Source organism: Daphnia pulex, chromosome 2 (assembly GCF_021134715.1).
Source record: "Daphnia pulex isolate KAP4 chromosome 2, ASM2113471v1".
NCBI lineage: Eukaryota > Metazoa > Arthropoda > Branchiopoda > Diplostraca > Daphniidae > Daphnia > Daphnia pulex.
Genome location: NC_060018.1, coordinates 11,898,821 through 11,916,646, shown reverse-complemented (window position 1 = coordinate 11,916,646; position 17,826 = coordinate 11,898,821). Strand labels below are relative to the sequence as shown.

At 39.5% G+C, this 17,826-nt stretch overlaps 3 protein-coding genes across 5 annotated transcripts; 2 read left to right on the top strand and 1 right to left on the bottom strand.

The window, feature by feature from the left end:
- The first annotated feature begins 1,411 nt into the window (after positions 1-1,411).
- LOC124210430 (elongation of very long chain fatty acids protein AAEL008004-like) lies at positions 1,412-2,561 on the top strand. Its single transcript, XM_046608493.1, has 2 exons — positions 1,412-1,561; positions 1,641-2,561. Exons 1-2 carry the CDS (start codon positions 1,498-1,500, stop codon positions 2,420-2,422), a joined length of 846 nt encoding a protein of 281 aa, XP_046464449.1. The 5' UTR covers positions 1,412-1,497; the 3' UTR covers positions 2,423-2,561.
- Positions 2,562-2,882: 321 nt separating this feature from the next.
- LOC124210428 (galactose mutarotase-like) lies at positions 2,883-15,763 on the top strand. Of its 2 annotated transcripts, none has more exons than XM_046608490.1 (6): positions 2,883-3,010; positions 13,417-13,629; positions 14,336-14,609; positions 14,672-15,203; positions 15,331-15,454; positions 15,516-15,763. In XM_046608490.1, exons 1-5 carry the CDS (start codon positions 2,941-2,943, stop codon positions 15,406-15,408), a joined length of 1,167 nt encoding a protein of 388 aa, XP_046464446.1. In that variant the 5' UTR covers positions 2,883-2,940; the 3' UTR covers positions 15,409-15,454; positions 15,516-15,763. The 2 variants fall into 2 exon arrangements, with proteins under 2 accessions (XP_046464446.1, XP_046464445.1); XM_046608489.1 differs by lacking the exon at positions 2,883-3,010 and adding an exon at positions 12,556-12,776.
- LOC124210429 (calmodulin-lysine N-methyltransferase-like) lies at positions 15,470-17,638 on the bottom strand. 2 transcript variants are annotated; one of them, XM_046608492.1, is made up of 9 exons: positions 17,559-17,631; positions 17,384-17,487; positions 17,123-17,319; positions 16,998-17,059; positions 16,527-16,764; positions 16,320-16,394; positions 16,143-16,206; positions 15,859-15,987; positions 15,470-15,733 (listed from the first exon to the last, which is right to left on the bottom strand). In XM_046608492.1, the coding sequence occupies exons 2-9, from the start codon at positions 17,462-17,464 to the stop codon at positions 15,665-15,667; spliced, it is 915 nt and encodes a 304-aa protein (XP_046464448.1). In that variant the 5' UTR covers positions 17,465-17,487; positions 17,559-17,631; the 3' UTR covers positions 15,470-15,664. The 2 variants fall into 2 exon arrangements, with proteins under 2 accessions (XP_046464448.1, XP_046464447.1); XM_046608491.1 differs by having other exon boundaries at positions 17,384-17,638.
- Between the last annotated feature and the right edge of the window lie 188 nt (positions 17,639-17,826).

Below are 17,826 nucleotides of genomic sequence, written 5' to 3'. Positions count from 1 at the left end.
CCAATATAGCGATTTGAGCCTTGTCAGAGCTCCTCTTGGTCCAGCCCTCTTGAACTTCGTCCGCCTTCGTTTTCAGTTTATTGGGTTAAAAAGATGCAACAATATACCGTTATTTCTTATTGCGAAAGCGAAATCATCAAGAAGACAAGAACCATCTGCCACTCTCGTCCGGTATACATACTCATTTATATTAACTTTTTTTTTTTTAATTTCCTTTCATAATCATTTTCATTTCAAACTTAACAAATTAAAATGCCCTTTTCAAATGTTGAGTCTCTCACTATCTCAGCACTAAAAAGCAATTAGTGATGAGCACTTTTCTCCTTGACAATGTGAAGTGAAAATCGACGAGTCATATACTAGTATCTCTCGCCAAAACACAGAGAGCAATGCCCCTTTGTAACTCACGAAATGCTACGTGAGTGGGAATTGCGTGAATCACGTGTTTCGACGAGGGCACAGGGAACACGCAGAAAAACAACCGCGACTACATACCTTGCGGCAAAATCACCGTAAGTCGCTCTAAAATCTGCTTGCACTCCTGATACACTGCTGTAACTTTACAGTTGCCCTTATTCATCGCGGACGCGGCAATCGCATTATATATTGGTTCCCGAAGGAGACCTGCTGCTGCCGGCAGAAAACAAAAAATGATTTTTAGCGTGTAAAATTCGATACGTTTATTTTGTGTCAATCGTCAAGAACAGCTGTTTATTTATTTTTTTCAACTTTATCGCCGTTATACTTTATTCTTAATTCACTGCAATTGCTTTGTTTTTTTTTGTGAACTTCTGTTGGGTGGAATGAAAAGATGGAATCATCAAGGGAAAGGAGTGAAAGGAATAATCAAACCGCACCATGATCAAATATAATAATAAAGTTAACTTAACTTATTTTAGATATTGTTGTGTGTATATATATTTTTGTGACTATAAATACGTTCTCCTTTGTGGATTTAAAATTGTTAATGCTGAATGCAGAACCTCTCGTTAATGTTTACGTCGTTGTATGAAACTTAGAACCGTTAGTTAGCCAGTTTATATTTTACGTTTATATATGTTTACAAAAGCGAAAACGCTGCATATCCTTGTGCGGGGAAATCCCCACTGAAATTCACGGCTTGCATGCATATGCCCATATGCCGTAGGTCCATCCTCCAAAACCCAAAATATTATTTTATATTATTAGTCCCGTTGCTGCTGTGTGTATATAGAAACTTGGACTCGCAATTTTGAACAAGCACGGCGCAGCAGTCTCGTCACTCGTACAACATTTAAACACTGTTGTTATTTCATTAATTGCTTTTACAGTTAGTCGTGCGCAATAATAGCTGCGAGAGTTATTATATACTGTTTCTTTTTCTCTTTCTTTAGCCTTAGTATAAATAAGATGCTTGATCGTACACGGATTCGTCCTCAAAGACCTTTCCGGTCTCTCGGCAGTGAGTCCATTCCCATTTCAGTTCAGGCTGTAGCGTGCTGATTGTTTTAGTCTATTATGATGACTTATTCACTCGTACAAACGGTCGTACACGAAATCACCAGATTATGGGAACTACGAGGTATATTGGTTATTTCGCTATTCATAAAATGAAACGTACGTGCATTTTAATTTTCCCCATACTCATTAAAACCCACCAGATAAACGAGTGGACGATTGGCCTTTGATGAGCTCCCCATTAATGCCAATCGTGATCTGTCTGGCTTACGTTTACGTCGTCAAAATATGGGGTCCGCAGTACATGAAAGATCGGCCAGCTTACAAGCTAAAGGAGGCTTTATTGGTCTACAACTTATTTCAAATCGTTTCAAACGGCTGGTTATTCTACGAATTAGGCCGCTACGGCTGGCTCAGTGGCAATTACAGTTTCACGTGTCAGCCAGTTGACTATTCGAATAGCGAATCAGCTTTGCGAATGCTCACGGCAAGCTACTTATTCTACATTTTGAAATTCTTCGATTTATTCGACACGCTCTTCTTTGTTCTTCGCAAGAAGTTCAGCCAAATATCGACGCTTCACGTCATCCACCACGCGTTACTTGTAATCAGTCCCTGGCCAGGAATTCGATTCGTCTGTGGAGGGCACACCACTTTTTGGATTTTTCTCAACACTTTCGTTCACGTCGTGATGTATTTTTATTACTTCATGACAGTCATGGGTCCGCGCTATCGACAATTCCTCGGTTGGAAGAAACAGCTCACCATCCTTCAGATGACTCAATTCGTCGTGGCATCTCTTCACTGTTTCCAGTGGATATTCATCGATTGCGATTTTCCTGTCGCTTTCTGCTGGTGGATCGGTGGCCACGAATTACTTATTCTCCACTTGTTTATCAAATTTTATCAAAAAACCTACGCTCTCCAACGTAAAGAAGCGGGGGCTTTTTCATCGATGCCAATCCTGAATGACAAAAATAAATGAGAACATTATCCTCGCTTCTATAGGCCTGGTTCCCGCCATGAAATGAATTTAAACGTAAATGTTACTAATTGTTACATTATATTAAAATATTTATTCCCCTTGGTCATGACTTGCAAATAAATAGAAACATAAATTACTAGCCTACTCTCTTCATATCCTCCAGTAACTGAAATGAGTTGTTAGGGTAGTAATAAAATTTCCACTGATGTATCGTAAAAAAAACAACTCAAAGAGAACAATAGCGGAAGCATTGAATGAGTTAAAACTTGACTGTAATCCTAATCATTCCTAGCGCAGCCATTCATACTAATATCAATGATGAATTATTGGCGTCTTCTCTGTATCCAGCAACACAAAGCTGCGCTCATTGTCCAGCATCATATTGTTACCAAGTGCTGTGCGTGCCGAGAAATAATCCGCCGAGAGAGGAAATAATCTAGCGAGCATACCGGCCAGAAAATAGTTTGACTGTAAGAGAGCTACAAGTAACAAGAGAGCATCGCATCCGCAACGCCAGCATGATCTCCTTTTTTGTGTACCTAGTTTTGAGTTCGATTTACGCTGTCAACAAATTGCCGTCCGACACTGGTAAATCGGCCATCCCACACAGCACCGGGATGTCTTAAAGACGTCCTAAAGATGTCAAGTTGTCCCGAGCGGGAATGTCCAAAGGATGTCTCAGAGTTTTCTTAAAGACTCCTTACTTGTGTCCAAAATGACCGGGACAATCTTTCGGATTAGGTTAAAGACTTCCTAAAGACGTTCTTAAGACATCTTGCTGCCGTCTTAAAGACATCCTTGTGACATCTTTAAAAAAGTAAAATAAGCTTAAACAATTTAAATACTCTACCCCTCAGCCCACTTAGGCTACATGATCTTCCATCTTTTCTGATAATCATTCGGCCATTTTCTCTTCGATAAGTTCGATAATTCTTAAACATTTAACACAGGAGCTTTTTTATTTTTGTTTTATCGTATTACAAATTGAATAAGTTAGCTTTGATATCTAACCGGGAATCGAACCGGTGCCTTCCTTGTTACTGTGCCAGTGCTATACGGGTACGTGCTAATTTATCTATGACTAGTAACTTCAGCCCGGTCGACACCGGGGAACTTGGGTCTAGCAAAGTTTGAATCATTGTTTTCACTTTTTTTAAAAGCAAATGAACGTAAGTGAAAGTCAGTTTCGAATGTAAAGAACAAAAATGATAGATGATAATTATACTGAATATATTCCCATACTAAGATAGGAAAATGCGCGCTAATTATTGCATGTTAACCTATCTTAACCTAACCTAACCTATTTTTTGAGCAACCTTTACTGTACGAAACTTATTATTTCACAGTTTAGCGCACTTGGGAACTGCCCCCAAGGCCATGCCCGTGCTCCTTATTGGTCCGTAGACCGAGGCGGAAGTTAGTTCCTCTTTTTTCTCCGTTTTTCCGTTCACTTGGGCAGTGATTTCTTTAAGTTGATGAAAGAACTTCTTTATACACAATATTATGTGTGAAAACCTTTTCCCGGTCTTGTACTGTTGTAGATTTGTTGAGAATTTTGCCTTGTTTTGCACCTTCTATGCAAACGACTTTGACTCCTTCTCTTGAAGTCGCTCTGGAAAAGGCGACGTACAATTGTCCATGGCTGAAAACAGGTTCTTGAAGAAGAATGCCAACCCGATCGAACGTCTGACCTTGTGATTTGTTTATGGTTACGGCAAAGGCGAGAAGCACTGGAAATTGCAGTCTATTTAAGGTGAACGGCAGATCAGAATCTGTTGGAGACATGTTCATTCTTGGAATGAACACACAAAGTCCTTTATTTTTTCCAGAAGAAATTGCTGCAACGATAACGTTTTGACGGAGCTGTTTGATGACTAATCTTGTTCCGTTGCATAGTCCTCGTCTTGAGTCTATATTCTTCAGAAGCATTATTATGGCACCAACTTTGAGTTTTAACGTATGAGGTGGAATTCCAGATATTTTCAGCGTGTTGAGGAATTCTGTTGGGAAATTAGCAACTTCTTCCTCATCACCTGTGATTGTGTCTATGCTCTTATAAACACACTGCTCACCAGGCATGTTTTTGATTATTGCATTGTTTATCTTCAAACATTCATCATTCTTGGGGCATAATATCGCACGGGAATTAACTTCTTCAGAGACATCTTGATCCAATAGATGCTTTGGATCACCGAACACGTGATGAATTAAAGCATCGATTCTTGGATCTTGGTCATCTCCGGTGATATTCAAAGACTTAGCATATTCTTCGGTAATCAGGAAGTCAGGAGGAATTTCAACGACATCTGAACTCAAATTTGCTGTTGTTGGTAACGTCCCATTTCCCAGTTCAATCAGCCAATTTGCGTACTCTTGACTTCCCGCCGTGGTGCGCATGTTTTCTGTTAAACGAAGGTGACGAAAGGTGGACCAACTCTCGCAGTTTTTAATGGTAGCTTCAACTACCTTAACTCGATTTCCATGTTTGACTACTGGCAAACATTGTCTAAAGTCTCCCCCGAGGAGAAGGACTTTATTTCCATAAGGCTTGTTATTCTTAGTCACTTTTTCAGTGACGTGCTTAATCGCATTGAGAGCGTGGTTGGTCATAACAGTAGCTTCGTCCTCGATGATTAGTGCGGCATCCCTTATCAATTTCGCCGAGAAGTGGTGTTCTTCTATTTTCGATCTGGTTGTTTCTGTGATGGGCGGATAAATTTTAAACTGAGAATGATAAGTGGCTCCATCAATCAACAGTGTTGAAGCGATTCCAGTTGAAGCGACAGCAATGATCTTTTTTCCTTCACCCTGAAGAACGTTGATTAGAGTATTGTAGAGAAATGTTTTCCCTGTTCCACCAGGACCATCTAAGAAGAATTGACGTGATTGAAGAGAGTTTTCATCATTGATTGCGGTCATTATTTGATCAAATGCCGCTCGTTGACCAACATTTAATTTAGCCATCATCATTTCCCCTCTCAATTTCTTTTGTCTTTGGACATTCTCATCATTTTCTTCAATTTCAGCGGAAATAAGTCTATCAATCAGTTGGAAATCAGGTATGGGTAGTTCAAAATCTTCATATTTTTCACCATTTTGCACTATCTTATCTTGAATCCATTTTAACGCTAGATTTTTGGCCACTTCTTCTCCATGCCCAGTTCTTTGGTAGTCTTCAGTGAGATGCTGTAGGTTGTTATTAAAAAGAAGTTGCGCGTTCGTCGGACGACAGTGACAACATATGTCGACAAAAAGTTGTCTTAACTGGACTGGCATTTCAAAGGCAGCGGCTTCTTCCATTACTTTTTCCCAAACACTGTCATCAGCGAGAAGATTTCTTGCTATGGCCGCTTGCTTGAATGTGGGATACAAAACGTTGTCGACTGTTCGAAGATATTCAAAACTTGTTGCTCCTTTTACCTCAAGCAAAAGCAAGCGAAGACTGTGTCTTTCTACTTGTTTCACCCCAACAGAATAAATTCTGCCGATAACATTTATTCTCTTCTTTCTTGGCTTCCATTTACGTTGGTTGTTATGGAAGCAGAAATGATTCGGAATTTCGCGATAGTAGTACTGTCTTGCCGATTCGTGATCCTGGTTTAATTTAAACCAAGCTGTCAACGTAGTTAATTTTGAAGCTGCATTTAACACTGCTCGATCTTCAAATCCTGCTTGGAAGTAAACAGGTTGTTCTTGAGGAAGATGAACAGCCAATCGACTTACGGCGTGAGATCGGTAACAAAGTGGGTACTTAAAAAGTCGCCAGCATGCTTCTGGAGCGCTCACGTATCTTGTGTCCAAAAACTGCTTGGTTTCATCCCACACTATTTCCTGTTGACCTTGTTGATTTTCAGCTCTGCTAATTTGAATATTTGCGCAATCATGGCCTTTGTATATATATTTAAATATATACTTGACACTTGTAATAGACGCGCAAAACTCTAAATTGATGTGAGAATTGTATTTCAGGGAGAGATAAGCATTAAAAGGTACAACCCAGCTGTTATCAACTCGAGGAGAGTTGGGCTTGTCGTTTAGAGGATACGATATACCGGTGTCTCTTCTTCTGTAGGTTGGATATCCATTGGAATTAATGACTGTAGATGGTGAAAAAGGTTTTGGAAACGATTTCGTGCATTTACCACCGTCCATGCAGGGTGAGTTTGGATTACTGGTACCACACGGACCATGAATCATGTTGCTCATGATTATTTTGTGAAGTTCTGGGTGTGTTTCTGGATCCGGAATTTCAGCTGAAATTGTCTTGTCGATTTCAGATTCAGTTGTAGGAACGTCATGTTGATCAATCCAAATCAACATATGACAATGGGGTAGGCCTCGCTTTTGAAATTCAATTACGTGAATTCTTGCAACAACAACCCCTAAAATTTGTTTCTCTTGAATATCTTTGATGAGTTCTTTTAATTTAAGTTGATAGACTCTTGCGACAACGTCAGGTCTGTTGGCTGCTACTTGATAGCTCTCGATGCTCTCTGTAATCTCTTGCCACTTTGGATTACAGGTAAATGTGAGGAAATAAGTCGGCTTTCCAAATCTACTGCAAATAGCCATTGCATCTTGATATCCTTGTTTCATCGCTCTTGGACTACCTATGAAAGACGAAGGTAAAATCACAGGTGTCCCTACAGTAATGTTGTCTCTTTCAGCTCGCGTCGTAATATAGTCCATAAGACCATTATACTGTGCGACGTGCAGATCCTTTTGATGCGTTTGAATGTAATGGATCCTGTTCGCCTCAACTTTCACGTACGCATCAACAACATATTGTTGAAACAGCGGTCCTCCGTATAAAACCGCATTAAAAATCCCTTTACGTATCGAGAGTTGACTACTATAAAACTCACACTGAGTTATTCTGGAACGCGGTCCTCTTCTGTTGACGTCATAGATTGGTACTGGAACATCAGGATCAATGTCGACTTCTGTTTCAAATTCTGGTTCCGGTACAATTTCAGTTCGCATCTGGTCTTCTTCGTCGTTTAAGTCTGCGATTCTAGATTCTTCAGCCAATAATTCTTGTTCTTCATCATGATCATGGGAAACATTATCTTGGTCTTCATTTAGATTTCTTCGTTTTAAATTTTGATCCCATCCATTGTCACCATTCGGAAAAAGCAATGGGTACGTCATGGGATCGCACATGGGTTTTTGAGTATCAATCCTAATGAAAACTTTTCCTCTCCGTGGAATTAATAGATGCCCTCGGACATCCCTGTTTTCAGGGGGTGCTCCATCAATGCTTTTAAACACAACCGCAATTTCTTCTCCTGCAGGGCTATTGTATCTTCTTTCATCCTGTGTTCTTCGATCGTTATGAATAACCATCGAAATCACTAACGGAGCCCTACCTTCATCTGCTGCTTGACGGTCCTCTTCCATAGCCACTTGACGCATGTTTTTGTACATGACAGCATATGGATTAACACGACGAATGAGAGCATCTAGTTGTTCCATGAGAGCGCTATCACAGCTTCTGTTTGCTGGATTATTAAATCGTTGTTCGTTCGCTTGAGCAGAATCCAGGAAATATAGTTGCGCGTACTTGAGAGCGGGAGGAACGGATGTTTCTTCATCATAGTATTGAACGGCAGTTGTATTGTGGTACAGTTGCCCATGAATCTTGTAACAATATGGTCCTCTTCCACGTATAACGTCAATGGATGCTCCCAGTGATGCAAATGCGAGAGCATTGTTGTACTTTCGGGCATCTTTGATGAAACTTGCAGATTTAGGATGGCAGTTGGTAAATAACATTTGAAGCAATTCTGGGCATTCCTTAGGAGGAGGGAGAATCACCTTTCCTTTGGAACAACAAAGATTAAATTTCTTGCCACTTGCCAATTCGCCTTTGAAATGAATTGCTCCGCAGAATTCACAACTCACGTCCATTTTCCCACATGAATAAATCTTAATTTTACTTTCATCTAAGATTGGCTTCTGAGCTAGTTGATGAGTCTTCTTCACCTTAGTTAGCCGATTTTGCTCCAAAAATTCTTGTCGGTGACGTTGCTCTTCTTCTGTTTCGACTGGAACAATATCTGCATGATCTTGAGCATACTTTGCTCGTCGTAAATCTTCAGATTCTTGGTCAAATTGTGTCCAATCAACGCTTTCCAAACCATCCAAGAAAATTTCTGCTCCATCGTTTTCAGTTGCCGTCGATTGCTCTTCATTCGCTTCACATGTTAATTCCGCCACCTCCTGTGTTTCTTCAATAAGACGAATTTCGTGATGCATTTCTTCTACGCTACTTCTTTCGTGATCAGCTTCACTTTCTTCTGCAACACGTCGAATCTGGTGGTATTCTTTGTCAATTCTGCGTCTTTCTTCTCTCTTTTCGGGAAATTCCTGTTGACGTACGTTACGTTTTCTTTTAGCCTGAGCAGCCTGATCTTGGATATTTTCTTCTTGGGTGTTTTGACGTTTCCTTTCGGCGTAACGTTCCCTAACAATACGCAATCTCAAATCCCTCGCTTCCGGTGTTTCTTCCTTTCTTTTCGCTCTTAGTTCTGCATTTTTTTTTGCTTTCTCTTCATCAGTTAGTTGTTTTCGTTTGGGGGGCATTTTGAGGGTCAAACACTATTAAATTACTTAATTAAATGACTTAATAACTAACACGCATGCTCCGGGTGGAACAACGACCGACTGCTATATCTGTATCCCACCACAGTTAGCCTATCGGTGATGATAGTCCTTTGCAAGATGGGTGGGGGAAGGATAGGGTTCAGGAATACTTACTTGAAATAAAAAGTCCGGATAATCCGGGATGTGATGGTAGACTCGATGGCGAAGAGGCGAACCGTTTAAGAAGCGTCCTTCAATGGGGGTATGGTTGGTAAACCAATGGAAATTTGGTTGTGAATCCGGGAATAGTTCTAAAAAAAATGAGACCCATTGTTTGATTTTTAAATATTAAATAAGTATAAGTAATTGTAATAATACAACAACAGCTACTGACAGCCAAGGAAATGAGAATGGAAATAAAAAAAACACATTTCCTAAATTGTCTCAAATTTAGGAAAATACCAAAATTTTAGAAAGCGTAAACCCTTCTGAAAAAATCATTAATATGATGGCACTCCAAATAAAGTTTCTGGGAACGTATTCTTTTCAATTATTAGAGATACCCATCAATTGTCATTGGAAGGACTGCGAAGGAGATTTGTAAGGGAAACATTCAAGTTTCATACATTTTCTACTGCGAAGAAGAAATTTGGTGAAATTCTTAGGTTTCCTTCAATTTCTTCTTCGCAGTCTTGTTCGCAGTCTTTCCACTGACAATTGATAGGTATCTATAAATTTTGAAAAGAACACGTTCCCAGAAACTTTATTTGTAGTGCAATCATGTTAATGATTTTATTAAAAGTGTTTACGCTTTCACAAATTTTGATAACTTCCAAATCTGAGATACCATAAGGAAATGAGTGCTTATCTCTGACTACACATAAAAAAAATTCTGGGAAAATAATTTACGGCATGTGAATAGAAAAATTACCTTTCTGTTTGCGGGGAAAAAACTGCCAAGACCAAATAGCATTTAAAAATACTGTTTAAATTGAAAAATTGAACAGAGCAAATGAAAAATTTATCTCCTGTCATTCAACGTCAGAGTAGAAGTGTATTCTGCTATCAAATTAATCTTTCAATTCATATGCGACATCTGTTGAGCAGTTTGGAATCCCTCTAACGGCAAAAAGTGCATATTGTAGTCCGTAAGCCAAGAAAATAGTAAAATAAAATTAAAAACTCTTTATTTGCCCTGAATATGGTAATCAATCAATAACTGGTAATCATTTTAACAACTTTTCTGTCATCTGTAAATTTTACTGTTCTCGCCCATACTTCTTCAACACTTCCCTTCGCCTCTTCTGTTTCCTTTCCTTACTTACATCTAAACTTTCTTTTTCAACATCTTCTTTCTCTTTAACTAATTCTAGATCTGAATCAGTTTCCATTTTTAAATTTTTTTTAAGAGAATAGAAAATTTTCAACTGCGAGAGGGGACTGGCAAAGATAACAATGAGGTCGAGGATGGTGTAAATCCAGATGGCTCTGATGCATCACCAGAACCATCTGGATTAACGCCATCTTCGTTCTTCGACCTCATTGTCTTCTTTGCCAGTCCCCTCTCGCAGTTGAAAATTTTCTATTCTCCTAAAACAAATTTAAACATGGAAACTGATTCAGATCTCGATGAAAGCATGCAACAAATAGATTTTGACAATCTGCAAGTTTTGGATGAAGTAGGCGAGGGCGAAGGCGAGGGCGATTCAATTTTACAATTAATTAAAGAGAAAGAAGATGTTGAAAAAGAAAGTTTAGGAGAGTCAAGCAAGAGTCAGGAAGAAAGTTTAGATGTAAGTAAGGAAACAGAAGAGGCGAAGGGAAGTGTTGAAGAAGTATGGGAGAGAACAGTGAAATTTACAGAAGACAGAAAAGTTGTGAAGAACGAAGAAGGAGAAGAGAAAACTCAAGAAGAAAAAGAATTGTTTGAAAAGTTGCAAGCGTGTAAAAGAAAGAGAAAGGAAGATTTAGAAGAAGAAATTCAGATTACGAAGGAGCTATTCAGGGTGCAAGAAAAGGGAAGAGAAGCGGCAAGAGCTGTACAACTTAAAAAGCAGAAAGAAGAAGAAGAACGGAAGAAGAAATTTAAGCCAGAAGAAAAGGCACGCATTGCGTATCAAGAGGTTCTTCTGATGCACCAACAATCTGAACATCTCGTCATTTTAGCTAATGAAGTCAGGGCTGCTGCTTCGGTTGCTTCAATAGCAGCTTTTAATTACTTGGAAAAGTAAGTTAAATTTTATGTTACCCCAGTTAAAGAATTTTCCAAATTTTCAGTACGCAGGCCAACTTCCCAAAAAAATAAGTGGAAGGACTGCCAAGAAGGATTTTCCAAATTTTCAGAACGCAGGCCAACTTCCCAAAATTGTAAGTGGAAAGACTGCGAAGAACCCTGAACTCCTTCTTCGCAGTCCTTCCACTTATTTTTTTGGGAAGTTGGCCTGCGTACTTAAAATTTGGAAAATCCTTCTCTACAGTCTTTCCACTTATTTTTTTGGGAAGTTGGCCTGCGTACTGAAAATTTGGGAAATTCTTTAACCGTTCTCTACTACACTAAGAAAGAAATTAAGAAAAAACAGAAATTTAGACTAATGATTATGTATTTTTAACAGAGTTACCCAGCATGAAAAAAACTTATCTAAAGTTGCTACTTACCTGAAAAAGGAGTGGGGTGATCGCCAAGGAGAGCGGGTGAGGTTGGAGAATTCCGAAAAAAATCAGGCATCAAAAATCGCCAATGAAAAAAAGAATCCGGAATAATGTATTTATGTATGGAAGTTGTCTGGCTAATCAGTAAATACATTATTTTCTTCAGAAATTGAAGCGAATTTCGAAATTTGAACTTGGTGTAATTTTTTATTTGACTGGTAGATGGCACATAAAATGTTTAATAATTTGGTTGGTAGATGGCGTTCAGAGTTATTTGCGTTGAGAAATTCCCCCTTTTTTTGGTGATGGAAAAATAGCCGCTGGCGGTTTTCACCCCTTTCCAGAGCGACTGGACTAACCAATCACAGCGTGCTCTCATTGGGACAGACACAGGCTCCTCCCAAAAAAGCTTGTTCTTTTATTATATATGGATAGTATTCAGTTTAAAAAGGATAGTTTGTCAATCAATTTAGCGGTAAAATTTGCCAAGTCCAAAACCTAGTAGGATGAAAAGGACATCAGCAGAGGCACTATCATGTCTGTTTCTCCTCTCGAAGACATCCCAGACTAAATATAGGACGTCTTTATTAAAGATTTCCGAACAGGACTATACCTGTCAGGATGTGATCTAAACGTCAATAGGTGGACAAAAACACCGGTATAAAGTTAAGTGTCTTTAAGATGCCTTTAACTTTAAGACGTCTTGATCAGACAAATTTGGAACAATCTTATGCCTTTTTTTTATATTGGAAATTATGAACCCTAGTTAACATTTTGTAAAAATATTGCTCTTTTTACTTGGTATAATATATCTGGGAAAGAGAAATTAATTTTTGCTTAGAGATATAAATGATTTTTTTGGATAGACATAATTTGACAACGCCAGTCGATCGAGAGTCAGACGACCCTGATTGTTTTTGACATCAAAAGTCTAAATGAAATTGAAGTGAAAAAGAGTGCAACCAGTGAACATTTGAAACAAAGTGTCGCGGTAAACAATTCTGATCAAATTATTTTCGTTTACCAGCCGTGTTTAAAAACATGAAAGTTTATTCGATCAACATCATGATTGCAGTTGTTGTTTCTTATATACCTATTCATTTTTGGATTCAATTGAAATGTAAGCATTATTCAGAAAATAGTGAATTACACTTGTTTATTACATGTGTGATTGATAGTTGATATATGTTGTTTATGTAGACTAGTATCTTTCAAAGTAATCTATCTGGTTCTCAGTCAATAATAAAGACAACTTTAAGACACCCTATTTTAATCATGAACTTCATTGAAAAAGTCGTCCCAAATTTGTCTGGTTAAGTCATCTTAACGACACATTTTAACTTAACCCAAACTGGCAAACTTGTCCCAAAGTTATCTGGTTTGGACGTCTTAAAGACACCTTCTATTAGTCCTTTTTTCATTTGTGAAATTGTCCCAAGTTAGTCTGATCTCGGACATCTTATGGGCATCTTTTTTTTGTGTCATTCCTTTGTCCTGCGTTCGTCTTCCCACAGACATTCTAAAGACATCTGTTTTAAGTCCTCGAACAGCCATGTCCTTATAGGTATAGTCCTGGCCGGACATCTTTAAGACGTCCTTTTTTAGTCTGGGATGTCTTTGGGGCTATCGGACATCTTTGGAATGTCTTAAACATGACCCGGTGCTGTGTGAATTTGAATTATTTCATCTTATTGTGTCGATGTTTTTATTCAAAAATTTGTATTGCAGATTTATTATTATTTTTGTTTTTTCATTTATAGATCAAACAAGTACACTGTCGGTGCATGCCACTCAAGAACAATTTGGCGTCATTACTTCTAAAGGAGACGAATCTGTTACTAAGTATACACTGACCAACTTGCATGGAGTGAAAGTGCAATTGATCACCTACGGCGCTGCGCTGACCAACCTTCTCGTACCCGACAAAGAAGGAAAACTTGAAGATGTGGTGCTTGGCTTTGATGATTTAGACGGTAGGATTCTATTATATTATTCATATGCAGATCGCATATTCATCCAGTAAAAGTTTAATTTTTAAATCAAATCGATTTTTTGTTGACTTAATTATGTGATTGGGTGGGAGGTAGGTAAACCCCCGGCCCCCCCCCCCTCCCCCCCTACTCTCAGGATTTTTGAAAACAAAAAACCTTTTAAAACTTTTCCTTTTTAAATTTTAAACTTTTCTTCTTATGTCAGTCTAAGAATATATGCATATGCGTATCGATGCGTAAGTGTAACAAGTAACATAGGGTCTGAATCGAATATAGTCCTGAGTATATATAGAAGTCAATATCAGCGCGAGCTATGAAAGTTTGAAAGTCACGCCAAAAATAGATCGACATCTAGCCTATAGATTTGACCGGAATAACTTAATAACTACCCATCACGGTCTCTCTATATAATATTGGAATAAAAAAGGAAAAGTTCAGAATATATAGAGCACGATAGATGAAGCGGCCATCTGTCCATTATTGCGTGACACTCTATAAAAATTCAATTTTCCCTGTTTTCCCCCACCGGATGATATATGGCGAGTGCAGGCACGTCCATGGAAAGATTCTTCACTCGCGCTATAATTTTATATATAAGCAACAGCAGTTTGGAAACCCAAGTTGATAATTATATAATAAAGCCCGGCATATTTTTTTCTTTTTTTTTTTGAATGGCACATCATCACAGGGTACAGGGGAGTCAAGGCACGGAATCCTTACTTCGGGAGCACAGTCGGTCGCGTGGCCAATCGAATCGCCAAGGGCCGATTTAACTTGGACGGAGTCGACTACCAACTGGCCACCAACAACGGAGCCAATCACCTACACGGAGGCCTAGTCGGATTCGATAAAGTCGTTTGGCGAGCCCACGCCCATCGAAACGGAAGTGTCACCTTCACCTACTCCAGCCCGCACATGGAAGAAGGATATCCCGGCCAACTTTCCACTCAAGTGACTTACACGTAACGTATTTAATTAAGTTAATAATATTTCGAAAGTATCAATTAATAGTTTGTTTTTACAGGCTAACGGATTCCAACGAATTAATTATTGATTTTAAAGCGCTAACCGATCTGCCAACACCCGTCAATCTCGCTAACCACGCCTATTTCAATTTGGCCGGGCACGAGGCCGGCAGCCAGCAACTGTACAATCACCGCGTCCAGCTCTACGCCGACCGCTACACGCCCGTCGATGACGAAAAGATTCCAACCGGAGAGCTGGCCAGCGTCAACGGGACGGCCTTCGACTTGAGATCGGAGACGCGACTGGGCGACGTCATCCACTCGATTCCCGGCGGCGGCTACGATCACAATTTCGTGGCCGGCCATAGTGGCAGAAAATCCTATCACACAAATCTGCCGCTAGTGGCCGAGTTCTGGCATCCGCCGTCCGGCCGGCTCATGAAAGTGTTTAGCAATCAGCCGGGATTTCAACTCTACACGGGAAATTTCCTGCCCGCTGACGACTCGTTGCTGGGCAAAAACGGACGTTTCTACCACACGCACGACGGTTTCTGCGTGGAAACTCAAAATTTCCCCGACGCCATCAATCAGGTATACCATACGGCGCGTCTATAACATTTTTTAAAAAAATCTCGTCCCGTATAGTTAACTGTGTCAATATTGGTTATAACGGATTCTATTTTTATAATTGCTGGTGCCATGGTGCGTGCTGTTGCAGCCCAATTTCCCAGATTCCGTCCTTCGACCGGGAACGGTTTATCATCGCACCACCGTTTTTAAATTTAGCATCAAATGAGTTCATAAAGTTCAAACGAAAAAATAACAGAGCAGCCGTATCACAAGTATAACGTTCGATATTAAAATTGTTTTAAAATTTATTCAACGTTTTTTTTTGTTTTTTAGTTTGAACACACGAAACGGAAGTATAAATCCACGCTTTCTATGAAAAACAATTGGACGATCAAATCACACACGCATCAACAGGAACTAATCCAATTAATAGTAAAACAAAATAAACTAGATTCAAAATTTGTTTAGTACGTCAGAAAAGATCAGCGTTTCCTCAACTGGACCAATAGCGGGTAGTTGTGATCGGAATTGTAATCTGAACTAAGCAACTTCTGTAGAAAAATAAAAATAAATAAATATAACCCTCCTTATTTTTTCAAAAAATGTCGGTATGTACACAAAATAAAAAGGAATAAGCTGCTAGCGCTCGGGAAATATTTTGGGTGACTGTAATAACCTTTTGATGTGAGAGGGTGACATCGCCGTCAAATTCTTCGTCGAGGTAGATATCAAACTTGCCTTGGCAGAGCTCCAGGAACGCGTCTAGTGTGCGGCCTCGTCTCGGTGCCATGATTAAAATTAGTCCCTGAAGAGGAGAGAAGAGAGAAAACAAACACGATTTTACTAGGGTACACATATCATTCAAGCCTATATAAGATTTGAGAGAAAGGACGGAAACAGAACTGAGCATAGGCTCTTTAAAAAACAAAATAACAAGCTACCGTAGTCTATATAACTCACATTGTTCGTTGTTATTCGTTGCATAGTGTCCACTAAAGCTTCCCGGCCGTCGTCGAAAAACAAACTGGGCAAACAAAAACGTCCGCAATTGGAATAGACAAATATTAAAGCTGTCGTTATATACTAGAGTATAATTGAGCGCGTTTATATAGATATGGTAATAATAATTTAGCCTACCAGTCGGCACAGAGAATGACGTCCCACATGGATTCCATTTCTCTAAAGGACGATTCGTTTTTCCAGTCTAACACTCTAAATACATTGTAAGTCATTTCAAATGTCCGTTTGTTATCATAGACACAGCCACAGACGACTATACATGTAAGCATTGACTACTACACCATTGAATATAGCTACTAATATACGTATAAGAATGAAACATACTGGGCGGTTATTGGGCAGGTGCTGCTGAGATTATTGTGCTCAATAATGCGCTTAACGTTTTCTACGGAAGCTGGATTGCCGTCAGTGCAAGCGACTAGAATGGCGTCAGAGGTTTTGGCAACGGCAAAGGAAGCCAGGCACGTCATCCCGCCACCTAGCTCTAGGACGGCTTTCTCTTTGAACACATAGTTATTCTTCAGACAGTAATAGGCCAGCACTTCCTCCGAAGGCCAAACACCTAATTTTGTTTTTTCGCGACGGGTCACACAAGATATACACGTGAGGTTATTATTTATTTTTATTTTGGTTTAAATTCTTGTGCACGTTTTTTAAAATTCTTATTCAATCACGGGGGGTCACTGATCTAATGATACTAATAATGTGTGGTGGTGTAATTCTTTAAATGGAAACGGCCAGTGCTGCCAATCAAACGCGGGGGGTTTTCAATCAAAAATTGGTGTGGTTACTTACAGACATTTCCAGTGTTATTGAACCCTGTTAATTCGTCGATGGAAAACTGATTGATGAGAAACCTAAATTACAGATTTTAAATTCTAATTCTAATTTGGCCTATTCATTTTTTTGTTAAAACTGACCTGACATTGAGAGAAAAGTGCGGGTGGTTAAAGGAGCGGCACTGCAACCACTGGCCGCAATTGTCTTGCCAAAAGACTTTCGACTCGGATTCGGCCCACTCGAACAGGCCGTACAATTCCCTTGAGGTAGTCGTCGTCGGGACAACCAGGTGATGCGAACTGCTTTCATCATTTTCCTTTTCCGTCTTGTGCAGAACCTGCCCAAAAAGTTACAACTGTAAACTAATTAAATATAGGTGATGTGTCCGATTTTAATCAAACCTTGGCCAGCAATTTCCATCGGGTTCTAGCAATCACTTTTGCGCTCTCGGCACAGAGCGATGGCTCCTCTCCATGTTCCATCGAAGCCACGAATGTGAAGACATCTATGAGTTTTACTACATTAGTCGATGCCAAAAGAAGAAAAAAACAAAAAAACAAAAAAAGAAAAAACAACAAAAATGTGTGTGATGTTGTGTGTGTGCACAGTTATCCGGCGCCCGACCTTCTTCCCCTTCGGAGCAGACAACACTGAATGCGGGACGGCCGGGATTTTTGGGATGTTTTTGCTCCCGCGACGTGACACACACACACACACACGAGAGAGAGAGACGTTGCCGAACGGGCCCTAAAGGAAAATAGAAGAGACGAAGCCAATCCAGATAATGGATATCGATCCAACAGCTCTACTATAGCTATGGCTATAGTCTAGCTAGCAGCTATAC

Bases quoted from the DNA above. Each gene is read 5' to 3' on its own strand.
- LOC124210430 (XM_046608493.1), top strand. From the start codon at position 1,498: ATGATGACTTATTCACTCGTACAAACGGTCGTACACGAAATCACCAGA. The intron at 1,562-1,640 runs GTATATTGGTTA...AAAACCCACCAG, and splicing joins CAGATTATGGGAACTACGAG to ATAAACGAGTGGACGATTGG.
- LOC124210429 (XM_046608491.1), bottom strand. From the start codon at position 17,464: ATGGAACATGGAGAGGAGCCATCGCTCTGTGCCGAGAGCGCAAAAGTG. The intron at 15,988-16,142 runs GTGAGTTATATA...TCTCCTCTTCAG, and splicing joins AACGAATAACAACGAACAAT to GGACTAATTTTAATCATGGC. The intron at 15,734-15,858 runs GTTATTACAGTC...ATTTTTCTACAG, and splicing joins TCACCCTCTCACATCAAAAG to AAGTTGCTTAGTTCAGATTA.
- LOC124210428 (XM_046608489.1), top strand. From the start codon at position 12,698: ATGAAAGTTTATTCGATCAACATCATGATTGCAGTTGTTGTTTCTTAT. The intron at 12,777-13,416 runs GTAAGCATTATT...TTTCATTTATAG, and splicing joins TTTTTGGATTCAATTGAAAT to ATCAAACAAGTACACTGTCG. The intron at 14,610-14,671 runs GTAACGTATTTA...TTGTTTTTACAG, and splicing joins TCCACTCAAGTGACTTACAC to GCTAACGGATTCCAACGAAT.